The 23,254-nt window shown below is 37.4% G+C and overlaps 1 protein-coding gene across 4 annotated transcripts in view; it reads left to right on the forward strand.

Moving 5' to 3' along the window:
- Positions 1 to 23,254, forward strand: part of glra3 (glycine receptor, alpha 3) — a 79,081-nt gene that overhangs the window by 35,498 nt on the left and 20,329 nt on the right. For all 4 annotated transcript variants that reach the window (XM_046862597.1, XM_046862606.1, XM_046862615.1 and 1 more), the window contains 3 exons: positions 6,255 to 6,478; positions 6,895 to 6,977; positions 11,524 to 11,661. In XM_046862597.1, coding sequence (XP_046718553.1) covers positions 6,255 to 6,478; positions 6,895 to 6,977; positions 11,524 to 11,661 — 445 coding nt within the window. The remainder of the gene's footprint in view (positions 1 to 6,254; positions 6,479 to 6,894; positions 6,978 to 11,523; positions 11,662 to 23,254) is intronic.

The raw sequence follows: 23,254 nt of genomic DNA on the forward strand, positions 1-23,254 counted from the left end.
TGTAATGGTAGAGAAATGAGAAGCTAAGAGACAGGCTTTTGACAACTCAGACACGGTCCGACACGGTCCTCAGACACACTTTTATATTATTTTACTTTTCTTTTAAATTCTAGTGGTGTTCTTTATAATATCAGGTCTTTTTTAATGATCTTTTTACTTTTCTTTGATTTTAAGTGGATGTCTTTATTACCTCACACACATTTCTTCTTATTTATGATATTTGGGGTGGCCTAGCAGTTAAGGGTTAAGGACCTTGCTCAAGAAGTAACATGTTGCTGCTGGGATTTGAACTCATAACCCTATGGTTTAAAGGCAAACACCTGACCATTACTACCTACACTATATAGACAGTATTGGGACCCATGTCATATGTGACTTTTCCACAAAGCTGTAGGCCCACAATTTAACAGGATGTGGTATAATCAAATTATTTGTTCACGTGAACTTGGAAACCTGAACCTGTTCCAGCATGACAATGTGCACAAAGCGAGCTCCATGAAGATGGTTTGGAGAGCAGGATTTGGAATGGCCTGCTATAGATCTCTCTCTCTCTCTCTCTCTCTCTCTCTCTCTCTCTCTTTTTCTGAAACCCTATTGAAAACCTTTTGAAAGAATGTAAATGCTGACTGCTCCCCAGGCCTCCTCACCTACATCAGTACCTGACTTTACTAACACCCTTGTGTCTGAGCACATATTTCCATAAGCACACTCCGAAATCAGGTGGCTCATCTTCTCAGAAGAGTGGAGAGAATTATAAGAAAAATATGGGACACCTATTTACTCCATTCATTTGTTAATCAGTAACAATTGTAAGTTTTATTCAAGAGGAGTAACAAACTTCAGAGAAGTAACATGGTCTCTGCTTCATTTTCCCACACCATCTCTGATTACTCTTCGTCCAGTAATTATCCTTAATGATTAATTCTATTGTTTATTGCTGCTCGGGAACGTCAGGGAGATAATTACAGTCCTGTCGTAATCCCGGACACTCAAGAGGGCTGCTAATCTGATAGATCTGACTCGTATTGTGTGTATTTGTTCACGATTTGCTCCCAGGGAGTCGTTGTGTTGCCTCGAGCTCCGTCTCCTCCGACCTGAAGAAGTACTAAAGTCACATAAAACTGTCAGCCGGATCATAATCAAGCGTGAAGGAAATGGCGGCGCGTGGATGCTGCCAGGACAGGATGCTGAACAGATGCTAATCATATGGATTGTCTTGAATAGGCAGCAATCATGGTTTTTTTATCTTTCTTCCCTACAATTATGAACCTAGTGAACAGTAATAATATAAATGACCCTCCATAAGTATTGTTTCTAATTTTATTTGTCATAAAATTACACACACACACACAAACATAATATATATCTATATATAGTCACATTAGCATCAGATATTTTTTATAAAAATATAGAAGATAGAGGTGTTCAAGAAAAATGTTTATCTAACAAAACATTGACAAAAGATTGATGGGGATAAATGATTTAATTCTAATATAATAGTAACAGTATTTCTCTGAATAAATTTAAATCAATGCAAATACATTACTATTTTCCATCACTTTTGTTCTCAGTGTCTAAAAGAGCTCTGAGTCTCTGCTGTTAAGTAACAAAGAAATGACAAAACAAGAGACAGATGGCTGAATGTAACAAAAAAGGAAATAACCCGTGCAGGGAAGATGTCATCTGATATTAATAGAGTATTGTTAATGCGCTCTATAGAAATGTTATGAAAAGATGATGCAACTTTTAAAGATGCAACTTTTAAAGTTTCCCACTTTCTTTTTTTTGTCTCCCACAGGCAGATTATCCGTGTACTCTTACCTTTAAAAAAACATTTACAAACATTTAAAAAAAAATAAGATCAGCAGAAAATGAGATAAATAGGTAATCATTAGATAATCATTAAATAAATATGTAATCTTATTTATATTTTTAGTAATACTCAAATTTTTTTTATTTAAGTTTATTTGCAGTTACGTTTCCTTTATTCCTTTTCCAAAAAAAAAACAACCCAAAAACATTGAATACTTCTAAAAAAGAAAGAAAATGTACTGAATGAATGTACAAAGTCTGCAGGAGCCAAATCTGGCGAGTAGGGTGTGTGTGGAAGTGAGATCATGATGTTTCCGTTGAGAAATTCACAATGTCTTTTGGCACACTGACTTATGAAGCTTGGTGCTTCCTGTGACTGTGGGTGCAGCCTTGTGCTGCCATCTGTTGGTGTGTTGCAAAACTAGTCTCAAAATTTTTTATACCACCTCATATAATTCGGAAAGAGTGAATGGTATTACTAATATTCTACAGTAAATTATGTACAGTACAGACCAAAAGTTTGGACACACCTTCTCATTCAAAGAGTTTTCTTTATTTTCATGACTATGAAAATTGTAGATTCACACTGATGGCATCAAATCTATGGATTAACACATGTGGAATTATATATGGAATTATATACATAACAAAAAAGTGTGAAACAACTGAAAAATGTCATATTCTAGGTTCTTTAAAGTAGCCACCTTTTGCTTTGATTACTGCTTTGCACACTCTTGGCATTCTCTTGATGAGCTTCAAGAGGTAGTCACCTGAAATGGTCTTCCAACAGTCTTGAAGGAGTTCCCCCCGAGAGATGCTTGGCACTTGTTGGCCCTTTTGCCTTCACTCTGCGGTCCAGCTCACCCCTAAACCATCTCGATTGGGTTCAGGTCCAGTGACTGTGGAGGCCAGGTCATCTGGCGCAGCACCCCATCACTCTCCTTCTTGGTCAAATAGCCCTTGATGCCTTCAGTGTGAATCTACAATTTTCATAGTCATGAAAATAAAGAAAACTCTTTGAATGAGAAGGTGTGTCCAAACTTTTGGTCTGTACTGTACAAATATAAAAATATGTAAACACAGACTATCAAACAAATACATAATACAGAGAAGCCAGAGAAGAATTGTTTTATGAATTATTCTGTGATCTGTACAAGTCCTTCAATCAAGATGCACCATTGTTGCTACCACTTCTCCTCTGGTTCGATGTGTTTTTGCAGAAGTAAAAAGAAACAGTGGGCTCTTATCCCCCAAACTGCCCACTTTTCCCCACATTTCTATTAGTGGAGCTTTTGTTTTTTGAAGACCCAGGCCATGACCATCTGTGATGAGCTTCAGACTAGCTCTTGATGATGTAATCACAGTAAAGTGGCGCTGCGCATCAGTACATCATCGCATCACCGCATCACTGAGCTGTACGGAGTTCCCCACAGGCCAGAACTGACCATCATGCTCCCACATGTACTGATTACATAACTACACTTCTGGCTCTCTGGCATAGAGTCTGTTTGAACAAAAGTAAAGACATGAACATGTTCAAATGTATCTACCCTTTCAATCATATTTATTTATTTACTTTGTTTGTTTCTTAGTTTTTTCATTAACTTAACCTGTTTATTGATTTATTCAGTAAATGCTGAATGTTTGACAAGGTCATAGGTCAAGGGAAGCTTGGATGAGAGTAAATTTCTTTCAATCACCCCTGCACACACACACACACACACACACACACACACACACACACACACACACACACTTGTCTGTAGTAATGAATATACAGTATAATGTGTGGATCACCAAATGTGATGCCAAAGTGAGGAGGGATGTAAAAAATATATAAATATTATTGATCAAAATTATAATATTTATTATTAATTATCATTATTATTTTTTATTACTATTTATTATTATTATTATTATTATTATTATTATTATTATCATTATTATTTTTAAATAAATCAGATGTGTTTAAAAGATCTAATCTAATTATTAAATATAATTAATGAGGAAAACTGTACTATTAAATTAATCTATAATTAACTAATCAACATTGGTTGGTTGGTTGGTTGGTTGGTTGTACAATAGTACAGTAGTTGGTTTAATGTACAATAGCGGTGTGGCCTTTCTGGGATTTGAACTCATAACACTGCCATATTGCAGACAAATACTTTTTCTTTGCTGGAATAAAAATCAACATCTTCTGAAAACAAAACATGTGGGTGAAGTGTGTCTGTGATATATTTGAATATATATATATATATATACATACACACATACAAATTTATCAAAAAAAGTCAAAGTGAAAATTGGGTTATGTGACCCACAACCTCCTGATTAGTAACCCAGAGCTTTAACTGTTAAGCCCCCACTGCCTTTTTTATGTTGTAGGACATGTAAGTTCCTGCTGTCACTTGCTTTACAGCATTTCCTTCACCAGCCTTTCTTTTTTCTTCCTCATCTCAAGATAATGCAGCTTTTCATTTTACAGAGAAATCTGAAAACCTAAAGTCGTTGCCTTTCCTGAACTAGGTCAAATCACTGCCAGCTGCGACTCCCACCACCACAATACATTTATTATAAGTCTTAGATGATATTAAGCATCTGCGCTACAAACCCCTGTTTATGAAATGAGTTGTTACTGTAGTAACAAGTGCAGTAATATAAACCTGTCTTTAACATTACAGCCAAAAATGGGTTAATGTGTATCCAACCACTCAGATTTGAGCACTGAACATAGATCTTTGGTTCAGAAGTTCAAAGGTTTAAGGTCACTGCACTTGGGTGTATTTCTATATTTCATCTTTAAGCTCCATTTATGGCCTAAAGAGACCATATTTCTGAGACATGAAACCTAATGAAGAATGTCCTTCAGTATAAAGGCAGATACATATTGATTGGTTTTATTGATCTTTTACTGATTGTCCAATGCACAAGATTTGAAGAAATAATGTGGAACAGCTGCTCGATTTGTTGTTTGTGACTGATCTCTCATGCGCTGTCTCATTGGATTGATTTGACAAACTTATGAAGGCGCTTGTGAAGGATTTATTGGATTTTGTCAAGTCTGACATTTCATCGCGCCGTTTAATTGCGCCGAAACACCTCGTGAGCGTGTAGATCGATGTTTAAATCAGATTAGCGCCGACTACTCGACACCCTCATGGAACGTTCTGGAAATCTCCCAGCGCATCTGTTGAAAATTCAATAGAAGATATTAAATCGGAGAAAACTCGGGCTCGGATCTGCGAGCGCTTCAAAGCTTTAATGAGGACCGGGAGTTGGTTACTCTGGGTAAAGTTTCTGATTAAAGGTTACAATTTCAGCGGAATAGATTCTGCTTACTTTAATTGGCTGAGTGAGCTGATGGTGCTTTGCTCTTGATAATGTGAATACTGATCATTAATGATTTTAGCAGTACGGCCCGATATGTTTCTGGAACAACATTAGAGAATCAAGTACATCAGTTTGAGGGTTTTTTATGCAAGAGACTAGACATCTATGAAAATCAGTGGTGTGTTTAGCTTTTTTTTTTACACCCACTATATAATACAATCACATTTAATGAACTCAATCCCATAATAATTGTAAAGGAATTGTCAAAACTGCTTAGATTAGCATTATTATAGCTACAGGGTGACATTAAGATGAAATGAACTCTCATTTGATGAATAGATGACAGCTTAAATAGATGATAGCTCCATGAAGATATGATTTACATCGGTACCTGACTTTACTAACAAACATGTAGTTTAGAACCGGAGGCAGCAGTAGGCAGAGGTGGGATTAGCCCACCCAAATTTGCGTCTTTCCCACCTGAAGTTGTTATTTTATTTTAAACACATTTTATTATTTTAGACGAAAGCAAAAATACGAGAAAATACTAGCATTATTTCTAACTTTTGATTGGATTGGGTGGACAGCCTACAGTCGAACACAGATCATTTTGTAACAGTCCTGCCCAAATCCCCGCCTCCACCCAAAGCCCCGCCTCTACACAAGGCCCTGCCCCAGCAGCACAGAAAAGTTTTTATCACTTCACCTCACACTACTTTTAGTTCCACACCCTTACAAGCTTTAGCTCCCTACTGTTTTTTTTTTTAAAGTTTGTCTCAATATTTTCTCAGATGGTTCAGCTAACGAATGTTTATTCAACCAAAATTACTCCATAAGCACACTCCAAAATCTAGAGGAACACCTTCCCAGAAGAGTGGAGATTATTATAACAGCAAATAGGGACTAAATGTGGAATGGGATGTTCATAAAGCACAAACCAATATTTTGCTCAGCTGTCCACAAACTGTAATCCATATAGTGTATAGAAACCCAGATGATTAGTCTGGTTCCTCTTTAGGTTCTTTCCTTACATGATATTTTGACATTAAATATGTTTTCGTCATCACGTCTGGCTTTGACTGACATTAAGCCACGCTTTTCCTTCTCAGGATTACAGAGTGAACATCTTTCTGCGACAGCAGTGGAACGATCCACGCCTGGCCTACAGCGAGTACCCAGACGACTCTCTGGACCTCGACCCCTCCATGTTAGACTCCATCTGGAAGCCGGATTTGTTCTTCGCCAATGAAAAAGGTGCCCATTTTCACGAGATCACTACAGACAACAAGCTGCTGAGGATATTCAAGAATGGCAATGTCCTTTATTCTATAAGGTGAGTTCTGTTCTGAATGTCTATCCCAATTTTACCTTAATGGAGTGAAAATATTGGGCCCCCTCATCTTCCAATCAGTAGCCCAGAGCCTTATCCAATGATCTACCACTTCCCACCTGTTTGAGCTACTGTTTAGGTGGATTTGGTCAAGAAAGAAAAGAATAGCAAGACTTAAGTAAAAAAAGAAAAGAAGGAAACAAATGAGTGTTTGGGTTATCCTTAAAAACACTAAGCTCCGAAGCCTTGCTTTTTTGGCACAAACACACACACACAATCCCAATCCCTAGCGTACCGAATTCATAGGATTGTCCTTGGATTTCATTTATGTGGCCAGTACTATAAGGTCTAATTTAATGCATTCTATAAATATTCAAGCTGTAATATGACTCATCTAATTTTCTTTTCTCCGCTGCTAGACTCACCCTGACGCTCTCGTGTCCAATGGACCTTAAGAATTTCCCCATGGACGTACAGACGTGCATCATGCAGCTGGAGAGCTGTGAGTAAACCGTGCTTTTCATCCTTTCCCTCTTTGGCGGCATGTTGCGTAATCCCTTACACTCATCCCCTAAATCAGAGTGTGTGTAGGGGTTTTATTTTAAACCCATAACATGTCATGGTAGCCCTCGTCGTAATGAGGTTCTCTGGAGGATGCTTTGAAACATAAGATGTACTTAATCTCCTAGCAGGGAATCTCCACTCATCTTTAAGGTTCTAGCAGCACCGTAAAACAGGACGAATGCAGTGCACCTGTAGTTGCTGTAGTTGTAATGCCTGGCCTTAATTAATCAGTGATGCAAATTACCTTAATCGCCATTGCATTTTCATTTTTGGTATTTGGCTTAAGGCGTTATCCAGAGCGCATTACATTTATCTCATTCAAACAACTGAGCAGATATGGGGGAGGAGCTATCTTGGTAAAAAAAAAAATACCAAAAAAAAAAAGTTCTAACAGAATGCATCTGTAAAAAAGACAGTTGTACTGTTGTTGTATGGGTAATTATGGTCAAATATAGCAGTTTTTTTACATAGCAGTCATGTTTATTAAAGATTATCAAGTTTTCTTGTATTTACATTAACGGTATGTAAATGTCAATTAAACAGTAATTTTAGATTTTATAATCGACAGTTTTTTACCTTTGTGATTTCACATTTTTTTACTATTACAACTACAAACATTTTTTACAGGTTTTTTTTACAGGGGTGACCCCACTAAGGATTTACATAGTCGAATTAGAATTCTCAAAGTTTATCCTATAGCCAACTGATAGTTGAATCATGAGTGTGTGTTTTGTTGTACGATGATGACACCATCATACAACATTTTAAAGCCACGATGTACAGAACATCACACAAAGATACACAAGAAATGTATAAAAACATTGTAGATCGATAAACCTACAAAAAAATGAACTGCAGAAAGGCCGCACTGATTTCACGTCAGCAAATCGAAGTACAGCGGATCTCCCAGTCTTTGTTGAATAATCAAATCCCTGCCACTAAGATGCCGGATGTCACGGATCATGGAAAGTGAAACTTAAATCTGTCATGGGGTTGGATTTCTTTACGCATGTTAAAAATATTTATTAAAAGCTTCTTTCTTTTCACATTTTTATCTACAACATTCTCATAATAGGCTGTATATTAACTTACTGGGAGAAAACTATGTGAAATCAGACACTGAGCACCCCTATACAACCAAAATAGCACAATCCTCGTTTTGTAGGAAGATTCGACTGTGAGATTGGTTGTCGAATCCGACTCTCCTAATGAAGCATAGAATCTTCGACTATTCGGGTTCACCCCTAAATCTATCGAAAAAGCCGTTTATTAGTTTCCTGTTCTACAGAAACACAAGTTTTTAGGTGAGTATGTTCTCCCAAGTCTCTCCTGTGTAAAAGTAGAAGTTTAGTAACCTCAGTAGAGGAAGTATGCAGTATATCACGCTGAGTGCTCATTTCCTCACAGGAGGCTGCGGCGTCGCACGGCAATTATTCATTCGATCTCAACCAGGACCATCACTGCATTCAGTGACAAGGGCTTTTAACCGAAGACTGCTGTCACTGAGGATCTGTCTGCATCCCGATGTATTTTAGTGCAGCCTAATGCATGACGTGACGGCTCATCCTGGCTGAATTAAAAGGAATCGCGCTACTCAGGCCGGATTCATTACATAACGCCACTGACTGGCTGCATGAGGCTGGAATTAACAGTTAATCTCGTTTAGTTCAAACTCAGAGTCGGGTAAAAGTACGAGATATTAGTTTTCAAGATTGCTTATTTGTCACAATCATAATTCATACAAGTAAAAAGGAGTGCAGTCAACGTTCACATTCATCCAAAAGGTGTTCAACAGGGTTGAAGTCAGAGCTCTGTAGTAGGAGATCTTCCACTCCAAACCATGTAAAGTCATCCGTCTTCATACCACTCTCCTCTCTCGAACCTCACTGAAACCAACCACCTGCATGTCCTCCCTCACTACATCCATCAAATTCCTGTTTGTGCTTCCTCTTTTTCTCCTGCTTGCTGGGTCCAATATGGATACTTTATGCAAATGTATGTTTATTATTAGTAAAACTAAACTCAACATAGAATGTGAAGACAAAATATTGCTGTGAATGTTTTAGAGAAGATCCTGGAGAGGTGGAGGTACACGCTGGAGAGAAGGGGAATGAAAGTCAGTAGGAGTAAGACAGAGTACATGTGTGTGGATGAGTGGGAGGGCAGTGGAGGGGTGCGGTTGCAGGGAGAAGAGGTGGAGAAGGTGGAGTTCAGGTACCTGGGGTCAACAGTGCAAAGTAATGGAGAGTGTGTTAGAGAAGTGAAGAAAAGAGTGCAGGCAGGGTGGAGTGGGTGGAGAAGAGTGATAGCAGGAGTGATTTGTGATAGAAGAGTATCTGTGAGAGTGAAAGGGAAAGTTTATAGGACTGTGGTGAGACCTGTGATGTTGTATGGTTTAGAGACAGTGGCATTGAGTAAAAGACAGGAGGTGGAGCTGGAGGTAGCAGAGCTGAAGATGTTGAGATGTTTGTTGGGAGTGACGACGATGGACAGGATTAGAAATGAGTTTATTAGAGGGACAGCGCATGTAGGACGTTTTGGGGACAAAGTGAGAGAAGTGCAATTGAGATGGTTTGGACATGTGCAGAGGAGGGACGTGGGGTATATCAGTAGAAGAATGCTGAGGATTCACTTGCTACCAGCAAGTGAACACTTTGTCGTCAAAGTTGAAGTGTTCAAGCAGGAAAAATTGGCATATATATATATATATATATATATATATATATATATATATATATATATATATATATATATATATATAAATGATTTTAAAAAGCTGGGATACAGCACTTGACTGTGGGTCAGAGAGCCCTTAACCCAGAGGGGCTCAACACTCCAAGAATGGCAGCTTGGCTGTGCTGGGGCTTGAACCCCCGGCTTTATGACCATTAACCCAGAGACTTAACTACTGAACCACTGATGGTGGTAACAGTAGCTTCATCAAATGCATCATACTGTTACTGATTATTTTCCAAAAACCGCGAACCCCATGTGTATTATTCCTTAAATATTCTAGTGTAAAGCAAACCTGGCCTCACAAAACAAAAGCAGACGTATACAGTATGTCACATTTATTTCCAAGCTTGTCAGATATTTATTATACTTTCATTTCATTCATTTCATATCAAACACCTGGATGTGAAATATGAATGTGTTTCCTCCTCCTGAGATATGGGATCAAAAAAAGCACACAATGTGGACGTGCTCGAGAGAAAAGCACTTATGCAAAGTAATTCTTCATCTCTCTACTCAGCCCCCTCAATCCCCCCATCAGACGAGCGGCGAAATGGGTGCCGGAGCTAAATAAAGAACGTCAGGATTCTTTCTAATTACATCAGCCATGATTTATTTAAACATTTCTTTACACCCAGCTCCATTCCACTGCAGTTTAGCCTTGGGGGTATTTGCGATGACACAATTTAGGGCTCGGAGACACGATTCGTCTTCATTTCTGGGCCTTGAGCTGTTTTATTATGCAGGGAGTCTTCTGGTGATTCGGGCGAGAAGCACGTAGTGTAGCATAAAAATGCAGGGAGAAAGATAAGATGAGATACAAATGGAAAGATAAATATTCAAATAAAGTTTGGATAAATAAAGCTTTGATGTGCTGCCAGTATATTGAGGCTGCATTATGATCCTGGTCATGATTATGGAATTGAATCGACCCATGCGTATACTTTAAATTGCCAAAAGTTTGCGGACACCTGGTCATACCTGGTATGGGATGTGTTTTTTTGAGCAGCGATTGCATTCTACATTTAGTCCCAATTTGCTCTTATATTTCCATTCACTCTTCTAAGAAAATGTACCCAAGAAGATGAACACTCCAAAGTCTAGTCTAATGTGTATATATATAGCAGCCAGCACTGTAGGTGTGGTGAGGAGACCTGGGGTGCACTCAGCATTCACATTCATGTTGAAGGTTTTCAGTAGGGACGAGATCAGGGCTCTTTCTCTCCAAACCATGTAAAGCAGATTTTATGGAGCTATTTTTGTGCACATTGTCATGCTGAAAAAGGTTTCCAAGTTCAAGTGAACGCAAAATTTTATGTTACCGCATCCTGTACAATTGTGTGCCTTCAACTTTGTGGTAACAGTTGCAGAAGAACCAGGAAAGGTCAAGTGTCCCAATACTTTTTGTACACTGGATTCCACTTTGCTCTTTTAATCAAGAAATAAAAAAATTGTAATAAAAAAATTATCAATATTTTTTAGTATTAAAGCCCAATGAATCCCAGTTCTACTTTACAACAGAGTGGAAGGGTTTGCTCAGTGGGTAAGATGGTGGACTTCTGATCCGAAGGTCATGAGTTCAAATCTCATCACCAGTAAGCTGCCTCTGCTGGGCCCTTGAGCGAGGCCTTTAACCCTCAACTGCTCGGTTGTATGAATGTGAAAACTGCTCTGGATATTCTCCCAAATGCTGTAAATGTGAGTCCTGCAATAGTACCGTGCCCATCTTCTGTTCTGTCTTGTCTTCACAGTCGGCTACACAATGAATGATCTGATTTTCGAGTGGCAGGAAAACGGCCCAGTGCAAGTGGCTGAAGGACTCACGCTTCCTCAGTTCATCCTGAAGGACAAGTCGGATCTCAGATACTGCACCAAGCATTACAATACAGGTCTGATCTCGATCACTGCACAACACTAATACTGCAATCTGGGTTCTTCTCAAATGCAGAAAACACTATTAAAAAGATGTGAGATGTTGAGCCAGACATGATATTTATTCCCCATTTACTGTTATAATAACTTTCACTCTTCTGGGAAGATGTTCCACAAGATTTTGGAGGATGCTTGTGGAGATTTGTACTTATTCAGCTACAATGGTGTTAGTAAATAGGGTTCTTTAGGGGTGAGGTTCAGAGCAGTAGAAAAAAAAGGAAGCCAAAGGAGGCGGTTTATGGATGTGGTGAGGGAAGACATGCAGGTGGTTGTTGTGAAAGAGGCAGACGAAGAGGACAGAGTGATATAAAGATGCATTATAAGCTGAAATAAGAAGAATAAGACATTTTCACCATAAGGTTCTGAGCTAGACTGTTTTTTTAATATGAAAATCTTATTTTAATATCTTCTCTAAAGAGCATTATCATCTCAAACCTCAGATTGTAACCGTGCTGATGGGACGTGACATGCAGTAAGGCTCACTGTTGCAGCTGCATCATCATTTCATTTCCAAACCTGAGAAGAGAACTTGGACAGAAAGAGTTTAAAAAAGAAAGTAAAAAAAATGACCTAATAAAAGACATTAATGCAAAGAAATGAAGTCAACAGAACAGACGTGAGTGAATCCATCAGACGTTATATCTGATCTAATGTTAGTGTGAGCATGGATAAGTGAAGTGAAGAGGTGATGGCAGGAGTCGTGTATAGACACAGTGAGGAACATTTAGCTCGGGCGATGAGACAGAAGTGGATATCGTGCTAATAATCAAAGTGAGAACTCATTTCCTTTGGTCACCTCAAAATCCTATTATTTTATTGGTAGATTAAATGTAGAAATGTGGAAATGGTGTATTACAATAAAACTGAACAGTCAAATACCTCCACATGTACATCCATGTACAGTATCTACATTTGGATCAAAAGGTCCACATTCTTCTGCCATTTTGCCTCAATAATAGCAGTCAGATGTAAAGTTATCTAAAATACATGATAAATGACTCCTTACATACACTATATCTGCAAAGGTATTGGGACACCGGACTTTTCCAGCCATCTGTGGTTCTTCCCCAAACTGTTCCCACAAAGTTGGTTGCACCCAATTATATAGAATGTTTCTGGATGTGGAAAAATTCAATCTTTCCTTCACTTAAACTAAGAGACCCAAACCTGTTCCAGCATGAAGATATGCTTTACATTGGGATGGATTGGAAGATCTCCTGCTATCGAGCTCTGACCTCAACCCTATTGATCACCTTAGGGATACATTTTTCATGTTGACTGCATTCCAGGCCTCCTCGCCTACATTAGTACCTGACTTTACAAACACCCTACTAGATGAATTCATCTGTACAAATCTCCACAACATTTAGTGCAACATCTTCCCAGAAGAGTTGAGGTATTTATAACGGGAAGCGGGAACTGCATGTGAAATAGGATGTTCAAAAAGGACATCTTTGTGAACAATCTTGATCAAGTGTCCACATTTTTTTTATTTAAATTTTTAAAATGGTTGTGTTGTGTTCCTGCTTCCACCCTGTGTGTGTATGCGTGGATGCTTCTCGTAAGGAACTACACAAAATGTTGGATGGAGTTAGAGTTAGCTTTAGCGGTAAATTAATAAGGTGAACATTTATAGCATGAAAAAGAGTGACACTGAAACAGTATGGCCCTTTCCCTGTACTGTAAAGAGAATGATTCACACACAGCTGACAGATTAGAGGTCGGCTCCCGGAGCATTTATGAGGTCTCCGTGGACCCCTAAAGAGAAGCTTCTGTCACTCAGAAATGCTCCCCAGCCTCCAAAGGCACATCTCACACTTAAATTGAATTGCTATGGTCTCCCAAAAGCCATACCGACATCGATCGTGCACAGAGAGACTCGAAAGGAAATAAGTCTGGCTAATTTATTACCATGCTACTAAATAGAATGGATACGAAACAAGGAGGAGCAGCAATGACGTTACTCATTACGCATATGGAATATCTGTATATCTAAAATGCTTGTGCAGATTTGTGCAAGATTCATTCCGCAGTGTTCACATTCATCATGTTCGATAGGGTTGGAGCTCTATAGCAGGAGATCTTCCACCCCATCCCATGTAAACCAAATCTTCATGGAGCTGGCTTTGTGCACATGATGGAACAGGTTTGGGTCTCCTAGTTAAAGTGCTACACATTACAGCAACAATTGTGTGGCTCCAACTTTGTGGTACAGTTTTGGGCAAGAAACACATATGGCTAGAAACGTCTGGTGTCCCAATACTTTTAGACCATATAGAACATATCACACAGTCGGCACACAAATATACGTTTTATCTTATTAATCTCTCTCTTACACTCTCACACACACACACACACACACACACACACACACACACACACACACACACACACATATATATCACTTACTAACCTTACTAACCTACTATTCCTAAGTAATATTTGAGGTTTGGGTCTCTTTCAACTAATGAATGAATTGCATATTTAACTAAATCCAGAACTCTCGACAAAATTTGCTCTAAAACTTTGGCAGCTTGTTGTCCTGTCCTTGAATAACCATCCTCTAAAGAACTCCACAAACAGTGTCTGCCTTACAACAAGTAGATATTGGGGAAAAAAAACAAAGCCTAGATAAAAAAAAAAACAGTTAATTATATTTTATTACTAACAAAGAGCAAGAATTTTAAATACTGGTACTGAAAGAATTTGAAATTCTGCAACCAGAAATTATTTTTTTAAATACAATAATTCAAATCTGGTCTGAACTAGAAATGATAAATAATATTTAGAAATTGTAAATCATGAAATACATTATATTTCTGTTAGAATTTCTCCGAAATGTGAACATTTCAAAAGTGCAACAACTCCAAAATTTGAACTAGACATCCTAACAATAATAATAAAAATCAGAAGTTTTATTTACTTCAGTGTTGAGATAATTAGTCCAATAAAACAAGATGTGCGCCAGGAAAAGTTTGCAGGTCGTATGAGTTCATGGCCTTATTCCTACTGTATATACACATTTACTATCCAATGGCGTTTTTAAGGCTGAACAGTACAACCCAAAAAATATTTGCAGATGTGTTTTTCGGACAGCTAAATGTTAATTTTGTAATTTGACAACCACAGGTTTTATAGGATTAAGTGGTTTATTCATTATGGTGTAAATGAAATTTCATACTCACTACCACCAGTTATTACTGCACCTAGTGGTCAAAACCAGGAACTGCAACAAATATTAACAGGGGTCCATTAGGGCGGGTACAATGATGCCCCATTGTGGAGCTAAAGTCTGTCATATATGAAATTTATGACAAGGTATCAGTTTTTTTTTTGTACTAAATCACACTTGTGTAAAGAAACACTGCACCGGCTGCAAAGAGTTTTCTTCAATAACAAGTAAACATAATGAAATCTTTCTGCAGACAGTTGGAACGAGATTTTTTACTTTAATACAGTGAAAATATAGCAGATTGTTAATTTCTGTATATTAAAAATGTGTGTGCAACACGGTGTGACCTTGTTTCCCATACAAAGGCTGAGAGAATAAAGAAAAATGTGTCCCTGTTTGTCTTTTTCATGCTAGTTTCAAGCCTTTTGAGTGATTTTTGAGCTAAAGAAATAACATAAATTGGCTAGATTGTAGATAGCAGCCCGTAGCATAAGTCAAGTGGGAGAGCTTCTTAACTTTTTTGAGGTTGTGAAACAATTTTTGATATCCTGCTTTAGCGTGTGTGTGTGTGTGTGTGTGTGTGTGTGTGTGTGTGTGTGTGTGTGTGTGTGTGTGTGTGAGCAATATCACATTGACTAATGAGTAACAGCTAATGAGCTGTAAGAGTGATGCCTTTAATGGATCTAATTATTGACCATGATGGCTTTCTCCTTCATCTCCATTTCTCCTCCTCGCTTCATTTCTTCGCACCTCGTTTTACTCCTCTCACTTGTACAGTATATGGTCTGTGTTATTGCCTGACCCTGACCTAAAAAGAGAGCAGTGCTGACCAAGCGAGCTGTGTGATTACGATGTGTGTAGGAAGCGTCAGGACATTGCAGTGTCTTTATGTGTTCGGTTTTATCTGAGACAGCTGGCTGAAAACGTGTCAGTCTAATCAGCGCCGCCGAAAAAGATGATTTCTTGCACAGAGGAAGTCATTTAGACTCATCTAGCACCACAAGAGCCTTCCTCTGTGTGTCTGTGGTGCACAAGTGATTCTTTATTTATACACTCCTAATTTACACTCTGCTGCGCTTCAGACGCGAGTGAAAAGTCATTTGAAGCTACAACCTGCAACATTTAATTATTTTCTCTTTTCGGTTGTACTTCACTAACTTGTTGGAAAAGGTTTTTTTTGATACTTTACCACTGTGCTGATACTTTCCAGATTCTGGCTGGTTGATTAATTATCTATAACAGCAGCTCTGACAGTAGTGCAGCAGCAATTTACAGGTTTATATAAATCCACTCATTCTAATATTTTATTGTTTCTATAGTAACAGCTCATTTACACATTTTCTCTCTCTCTCTCTCTCTCTCTCTCTAATATATTATTTTACAATATAAATTGTACATCTAAAATCATTAAAACGGTGTATGTTTTTAATCCCGAATCATTATTAACAGTTAATTATCTACTGTATGAACACATCCATGCCATGATATAATACATTCACAAGGCATTATATTCATTTAATATATTTAACAAAGTGTAACTTTGACACTTTTTTTATCAAAATTAAAAAAAATTATATCCTTAATATGAAATACATTCTATATTATATATGCTTTATACTTAATATATAAAACATCTAATATTGCTCAACTTTACAACCAAATACAGATCTTTAAACCTTACGACAAACTACAGGACTTTAAAACAAGGCAACAAACTAAAAGATTTCACTACAAACTACGGACCTTTTTAAACACTGTAACAAACTACAACATTTTACAACATCACAAAAAGCCCAAAACTCTACACACACAAAAATTGAACTTTACAAAACATAACTTATGATAATTAGAAATGTTTGTATGCTGTAATATTGTAATGTTTTAATGGTGGAATTTTAATGTAATCATTGTGATATAATTGATCTTTGTGGAATTTTTTTAAGACTAAAATAGTGTGCTGTAAAGTTGCAAAATTTTCTTCCAATATGTTGTAAACTTTTTTTTTTTTTTACTTGTGCAGTTATTTATTCATTTGGAGCAAAAGCTTTACTTTTTTCTAGTCTGTCTTTCTGTTATAAAGTTTTGCCTCGTAGATTATGTTCTAGGATTCATTATAATGCAGCATAAGATCTTTATCAACCATTCTTTAGGTTTATTATAATGATTTATATAAATTGGTTTTAAAGTAATCCTCTCTCTTTTTTCTGGTTAGATCGGTTTAGCATTCTGCATGATGTTGTGCTAAAACTATGGGCTCTTTGTTTCTCTCGGTCATGTAATGCACAGAATACACAATAGCAGAAGAAAGTACAGGAAATAGTGCAGCGAATGTTTTAATAAAACAGGCATTGAATTTTAAAATAGCAGAGCAGAGTCAGGAACGTGGGACAGGCGTGAGTTGGTCGGCAAATAACAATAAACCAGGTGAGGCAAGAATAAAAACTGGTAAAGAGAATGAGATCAAAACCAGAAACACATAAAATATGGAAGAGAGACGGCTCGGTAATCAGCAGTGAACTGAATGAGTTACTTTGCTAAATAGACACTGGCAAAAAACTAACCAAACTACAAACAGTTGTAAAAACTTAAGATAAATGAATGAAATAAAAAATCACAAGACAGGGTGAGGGACATTACATAATGTCTGTCTCTTTCTCTTACTTTTTTGTCTCTCTGTCTCTCTCTGTCTCTCCGGTATGTTCGAACACCCCCTCTGCATTTGTGTTTCCGACTGACTGACACTGTGCCTCAGCTTGATTGAAATCACTTAACCTCCAGGCCACTCCACTGCACCCATCCCGAGTGAGAGTCAATAACTCGATGCCTGACGTGGGCCATTTTCCGTGTCAGTGATGCGCATAGGATTTCTGTCAGTCAAATGCAGCAATGAAGCGACTGACCTCGGGGAGACACACACTGTCAAGCAAGAAACAGCAGGAAAGTCTCTGCATTGTTAGTAGAATGGAGTGATGAATGGAATGATGATTCATTTCTTTAACAAAAAGATGCATTGGATTGGATAAATAATTTCTTTCTGCTTAACATTTTTTTATACTTTTATAGAATGCATGATTTTGCAAACACAATATGATGTAATGTTCAATCTTATTCAACACAGTTTTGTTCAATATCTTGAATAGTTAATATTCTTGATTCTGTACTACCGTTATGTCTGTATTTAACTGTACAACAGACTCTATAACTTTACATTTACAACAAGCTTAGATAATTACACAATATTACAATATACTGCAGAATGTTACTAAAACTGCACAATTTTTTAATATAACAATACACAACAAAACCGACCAACTCTGTAACTTTACATTAGACTACGAAACTTTACAACAAACTCCATAATTTAACAATTTACAATAAAAACTTTACAGAAAATTACAACACTTCAATACACTACAAAACTTCACAACAAACTTTAAAACTTTACAATAGCTTACATAACTTTACAACAAACAGAATAACTTTCATTGCAATACACTGCATAACTTTAGACCTGCACAATTTTACAATATTACAAAACACTGCAAAACTTTACAACAAGGAGCTTTACAGCATCACAATACTCTGCAAATGTTTTACAACAAATTGCACAATATACCAATACACTACAAAACTTTACAACAAAGAGCTTTACAACATTACAATATTCTACAAAACGTTACAACAAACTTTAAAAGTGTACATTACATTACAAAAATGTACAAAAAACTACATAACTGTACATTACAATACTTTACAAAACATTACAACAAACTTGCAATTTTTTCTAAATTGATTTGGAGCCTTTATCGATCACCCTTAATATTTGCAAACCAGTAAGTGCATTTCTGAAAAAAATTGTATTTCTTGAAAAGCCTGTACTTTTCTCAAAATCCTCAGTTATCTCTCAAAAGTAAGTATTTATGTCAATGAACATCTCATTACCATCAGAATGAAAAAGTCCTTTTGTCATTGTTCACCAGTGTTGTGCTAGTTACTAGGTACAAAAAATAGTAACTAGTTACAGGTACTCGTTACTTCATTCAAAAAGTAACTTAGTTACTTTGTTGATCACTTACACTAAAAAGTAATGCGTTACTGTTAAAACTAACTTTTTAGTTACTTTTTTAAAGAACGTTCTTCAATGTTCCCATTAATGCCCTTTTATGAGTTATGGTCTACAAACACAAAACTGACTTAAACACAAAGTAATTTTTAAACACTATTTTATTTAGCATGGAGTTTCTGGAGAAGCTTCAACAGATTGGAGTTGCTGTTTATCGCAGTAGATACGACCTTCGAACCAGATAGACACAGCTTACATTTAACTTAAAAGTTTTTGTCTTTATACTCAACTAAAGTGAAATAATGATCATATTTTCACTTTGAGAAACTCGTGTTGCTCTCGCCTCGACTCGCCATTACTGCCGCACAGACCTGAATAAACGGAGACACGCCCACAGTGCGTCTTCTTCGTGTTTACAGTGGTTCATCCTCCAATCCTACAATGCGACGCTGCTGTAAACAGGTTAGACTGTAGTCTACACTTCAGCCCAAATTCATTCATTTAAAAAAGTAACGGGTAACGCACCATATGGTAACAGTAATGAAGTTACTTTATTTTTAAAAGTAATGCGTTACAGTATTAGTTACTGTCAAATTAACGCGTTACTGCCCAACACTGTTTTTCACAAACACGATGATCACAATGTTTAGTCATGTTGTCAGTTTCAGTATTTCCTGATATAAACTATGTTTTAGGTTACAATGATAGAAAATACATGATTCTGAATTTCTTCCGAGTTACATCTATGAATTTCAGCAGCACAAATGTATTTTTTAAGATTGCATATTTGATTTATATTGATTGTAAGATTCACACTTTTACTGTACTTTAATGTGTAAAGTAAACTGTAATGTTGTTCGTCCATTTTCAGAAAAGTGTTTTATCGCTAATTGAAGGTTCACGAGATTCACCTTTGACCTGTTTTAGAGAACTAGTTGATGATCTGATGCCGTTCACTCGCCTTCATTAGTGACATTCAAGATTCAACTGCACAATTCATCAATCTAAGACACATTTACAAAAACGTTCAATAGATATTTAAGCTTGACACATTATTACAACTGATTAAACCATTTTTACATTCAATGACTTGTGCAATGAACTGATGCCGAGATGTTTTGGGGGTTTAGAAACCAGTATAATATATTTTGATCAACATGAACATAAACAACTGGTAATGTAGGAAACAGCAGACACTTGTACACAATCTATTAAAAAAATTTACAAAAGCATTCGCAATTTGCCCAAAGCAGCGAAAAACTTTTAGAATGTGCACAAGTGTCTCCATGATGTGGAGGTTGAACAAGTAGTTTTCAGAATTTAATTATTATCTGAGAAATGCTCCAAAGCAACTGAGAAATACTGTTATAACTTCATCACATACATTTTTACAACTACATTTTAAAATTAATTATATCTGCTTTGTAATAAAGGTCAGATTTCGTTCTATTAAAGTGAGTTTGCTGAGACAACACAGATAAATTAAAACTGTAGCAGCCTGTTATCCAAATATAGAGAAGCTCTTCATGTAAATATTCAAGTTCAAAGTTCTGCCTGGATTGGTGTTCAAGTTTATTTATGAAGCACTTTTCACAATGATCATTGTCTAAAAGCAGCTTTACAGAACGTAAAAATGATAGAACAAATAAACATTTAGGTGAATTATCAGAATCAAAAATAGGTTTATTACCAAGTGTGTTTATACACACAGGAAATTTGACTTGGCAACAGGAGCTTCCAGTGCAGCAGAAAGTAAAGGCATTGTGCATGTAAGTGCAGACATGCATAGGAATTACATTATGTGTATGTATCCCTGGTGAGCAAGTCTGGGGCGACTGTGGTAAGAAAAAACTCTCTTAAATGGTATGAGGAAGAAACCTTGAAAGGAACCAGACTCAAAATGGAAACCATCCTCATTTGGGTGATATCAAGAGTGTGATTATAAATCTTAAAAACAATACAGTATCATGTTTATAATATAATTTGCAATGAAAATTTTATTAAATGAGAAAAGATTGCAAATGGGAAATTTTCATTAGTGCTTTTATACTTTAAGACTTTACTGGATATTTTTCTTATTTAGGCTGCTCCCATTAGGGATAAGGGATCATCCGTCTCCATACCCCTCTTTACTCTACATCTGCCCCTTTCAACCCAACTACCTGCATGTCTTTCCTCACCATATACATAAACCTCCTCCTTGGTCTTCCTCTTTTCCTCCTTCCTGGTGTCTCCATCCTCAGCATTCTCCTACTGATATACCCCATGTCCCTCCTCTGCACATGTCCAAACCATCTCAATCTCACCTCCCTCACCTTGTCTTCAAAACGTCCTACATGTGCTGTCCCTCTGATAAACTCATTTCTAACCCTGTCCATCATCGTCACTCCCAACAAAAACCTCAACATCTTCAGCTCTGCTACCTCCAGCTCCACCTCCTGTCTTTTACTCAATGCCACTGTCTCTAAACCATACAACATCTCAGGTCTCACCACAGTCCTATAAACTTTCCCTTTCACTCTCACAGATACTCTTCTATCACAAATCACTCCTGCTATCACTCTTCTCCACTCACTCCACCCTGCCTGCACTCTTTTCTTCACTTCTCTAACACACTCTCCATTACTCTGCACTGTTGACCCCAGGTACCTGAACTACTCCACCTTCTCCACCTCTTCTTCCTGTAACCGCACCCCTCCACTGCCCTCCCTCTCATTCACACACATGTACTCTGTCTTACTCCTACTGACTTTCATTCCCCTTCTCTCCAGTGCGTACCTCCAGCTCTCCAGGCTCTTCTCCACCTGCTCCCTACTTTCACCACAAATCACAATATCATCCGCAAACATCATAGTCCACATCCCTCCTCACCTGCTGCAGCAACTCCTTGTACTCCTGCCTACTTTTCTCATCACTCTGTCGATCCCATTTCGGATCCAAATTCTGTTTCTCTTAGACTTTACTGGATATGATATGGAAATGATCCTTCATGCAGCTGAAATGTAAGTTATAATGTCAAAACTTGGTACTTGGAGTAAAATGTATTTGCAGTATGACTTAATAAAACATCAACAGTTCTTGTACTTTGGATTACCAGAGTATGTGATATTTCTAATATTAGTACTGTAATCCCAAACAAGCCATTGCACGGTTTATTAATAAGCCTACAAGAAAATACTGAACAGCTATTTTTTTCCATTCTTGTACTGTGTCCTCATAGTCCTTGGAAGTGAAATATCTGTGTGACATAAATGAGCACTTCCAGGTCAAGGGTCAAAGATTTCCAGAGGAGCACACTCAACCGTGGCAGCAAGAAACCTGTAATTGAAAGGTTTTTTCATTGTGAATTTACAGCCTCAATTATCCGTGCAGTATTATCTACAGATTTATACCTAGCTAGTGGAGTAAAGTACTGAGTTCTGAGCATCGCATTCCACATTTAGTCTTAATTTGCTCTTCTAATTCCCTCCACTCTTCTGGGAAGATGTTTCACTAGATTTTGGAGTGTGTTTATGGATATTTATGTTCATTAGCCACAAGGGTGTTAGTAAAGGCAGGTACTGATGTAGGTGAGAAGGCCTGGGGTGCAGTCAGCGTTCACATTCATCCCAAAGGTGTTCAGTAGGGATGAGATCAGAGCTCTATAGCAGCAAGATCTTCCTCTCCAAAGCATGTAAACCAGATCTTCAAGGAGCTCACTGTGCACAGCAGCATTGCAATGCTGGAAAAGGTTTGGGTTTCCAAGTTTAAGTAAATGCAAAATTTTATTAGAGAGCATCTAAAGATGTCCTGTACAATTGAGTGCCTCCAGCTTTGTGGTAACAGTTTGGAGAAAACCCACATATAGCAGGAAAGGTCAGGTGACCCAATACTTCTTGAAATGCATGTTTAAAATTTGCCAACATCGGACCAATCTGGACAAAGGTTATCAGTTTTCAGACCAACGAATCTGACAGCAAAGCCACTGAAAAGAGAAGTAAGGCTTCATTGCAGCAATGACTTTCTGCACTGACACAAAACCATTTTTGTGTAGGCATTTTCAGGTAGCATCATTTTTTGGTCTTCATTTGAACTAGGAGACCCAAACGTGTTCCAGCATGAAGATGTCCACAAAGCCAGCTTCAATAAGATATAGGTTGGAGTGGAAGATCTTAATTGGCTTACTATAGAGCTTTGACCTATAAATCTTTCTAACAGCGAAATGTTTATTCTGTATTTGTTTTCTTCCTCATTTGTGGCTTAATTTCAGCGAGTAAACCAGCAATTGTGTCTCATTATGTTCAAAAGATGTTCAGCTCTCTATAATACATGTCAC

The sequence above is a fragment of the Silurus meridionalis genome, chromosome 2 (assembly GCF_014805685.1).
Source record: "Silurus meridionalis isolate SWU-2019-XX chromosome 2, ASM1480568v1, whole genome shotgun sequence".
NCBI classification, from domain to species: domain Eukaryota; kingdom Metazoa; phylum Chordata; class Actinopteri; order Siluriformes; family Siluridae; genus Silurus; species Silurus meridionalis.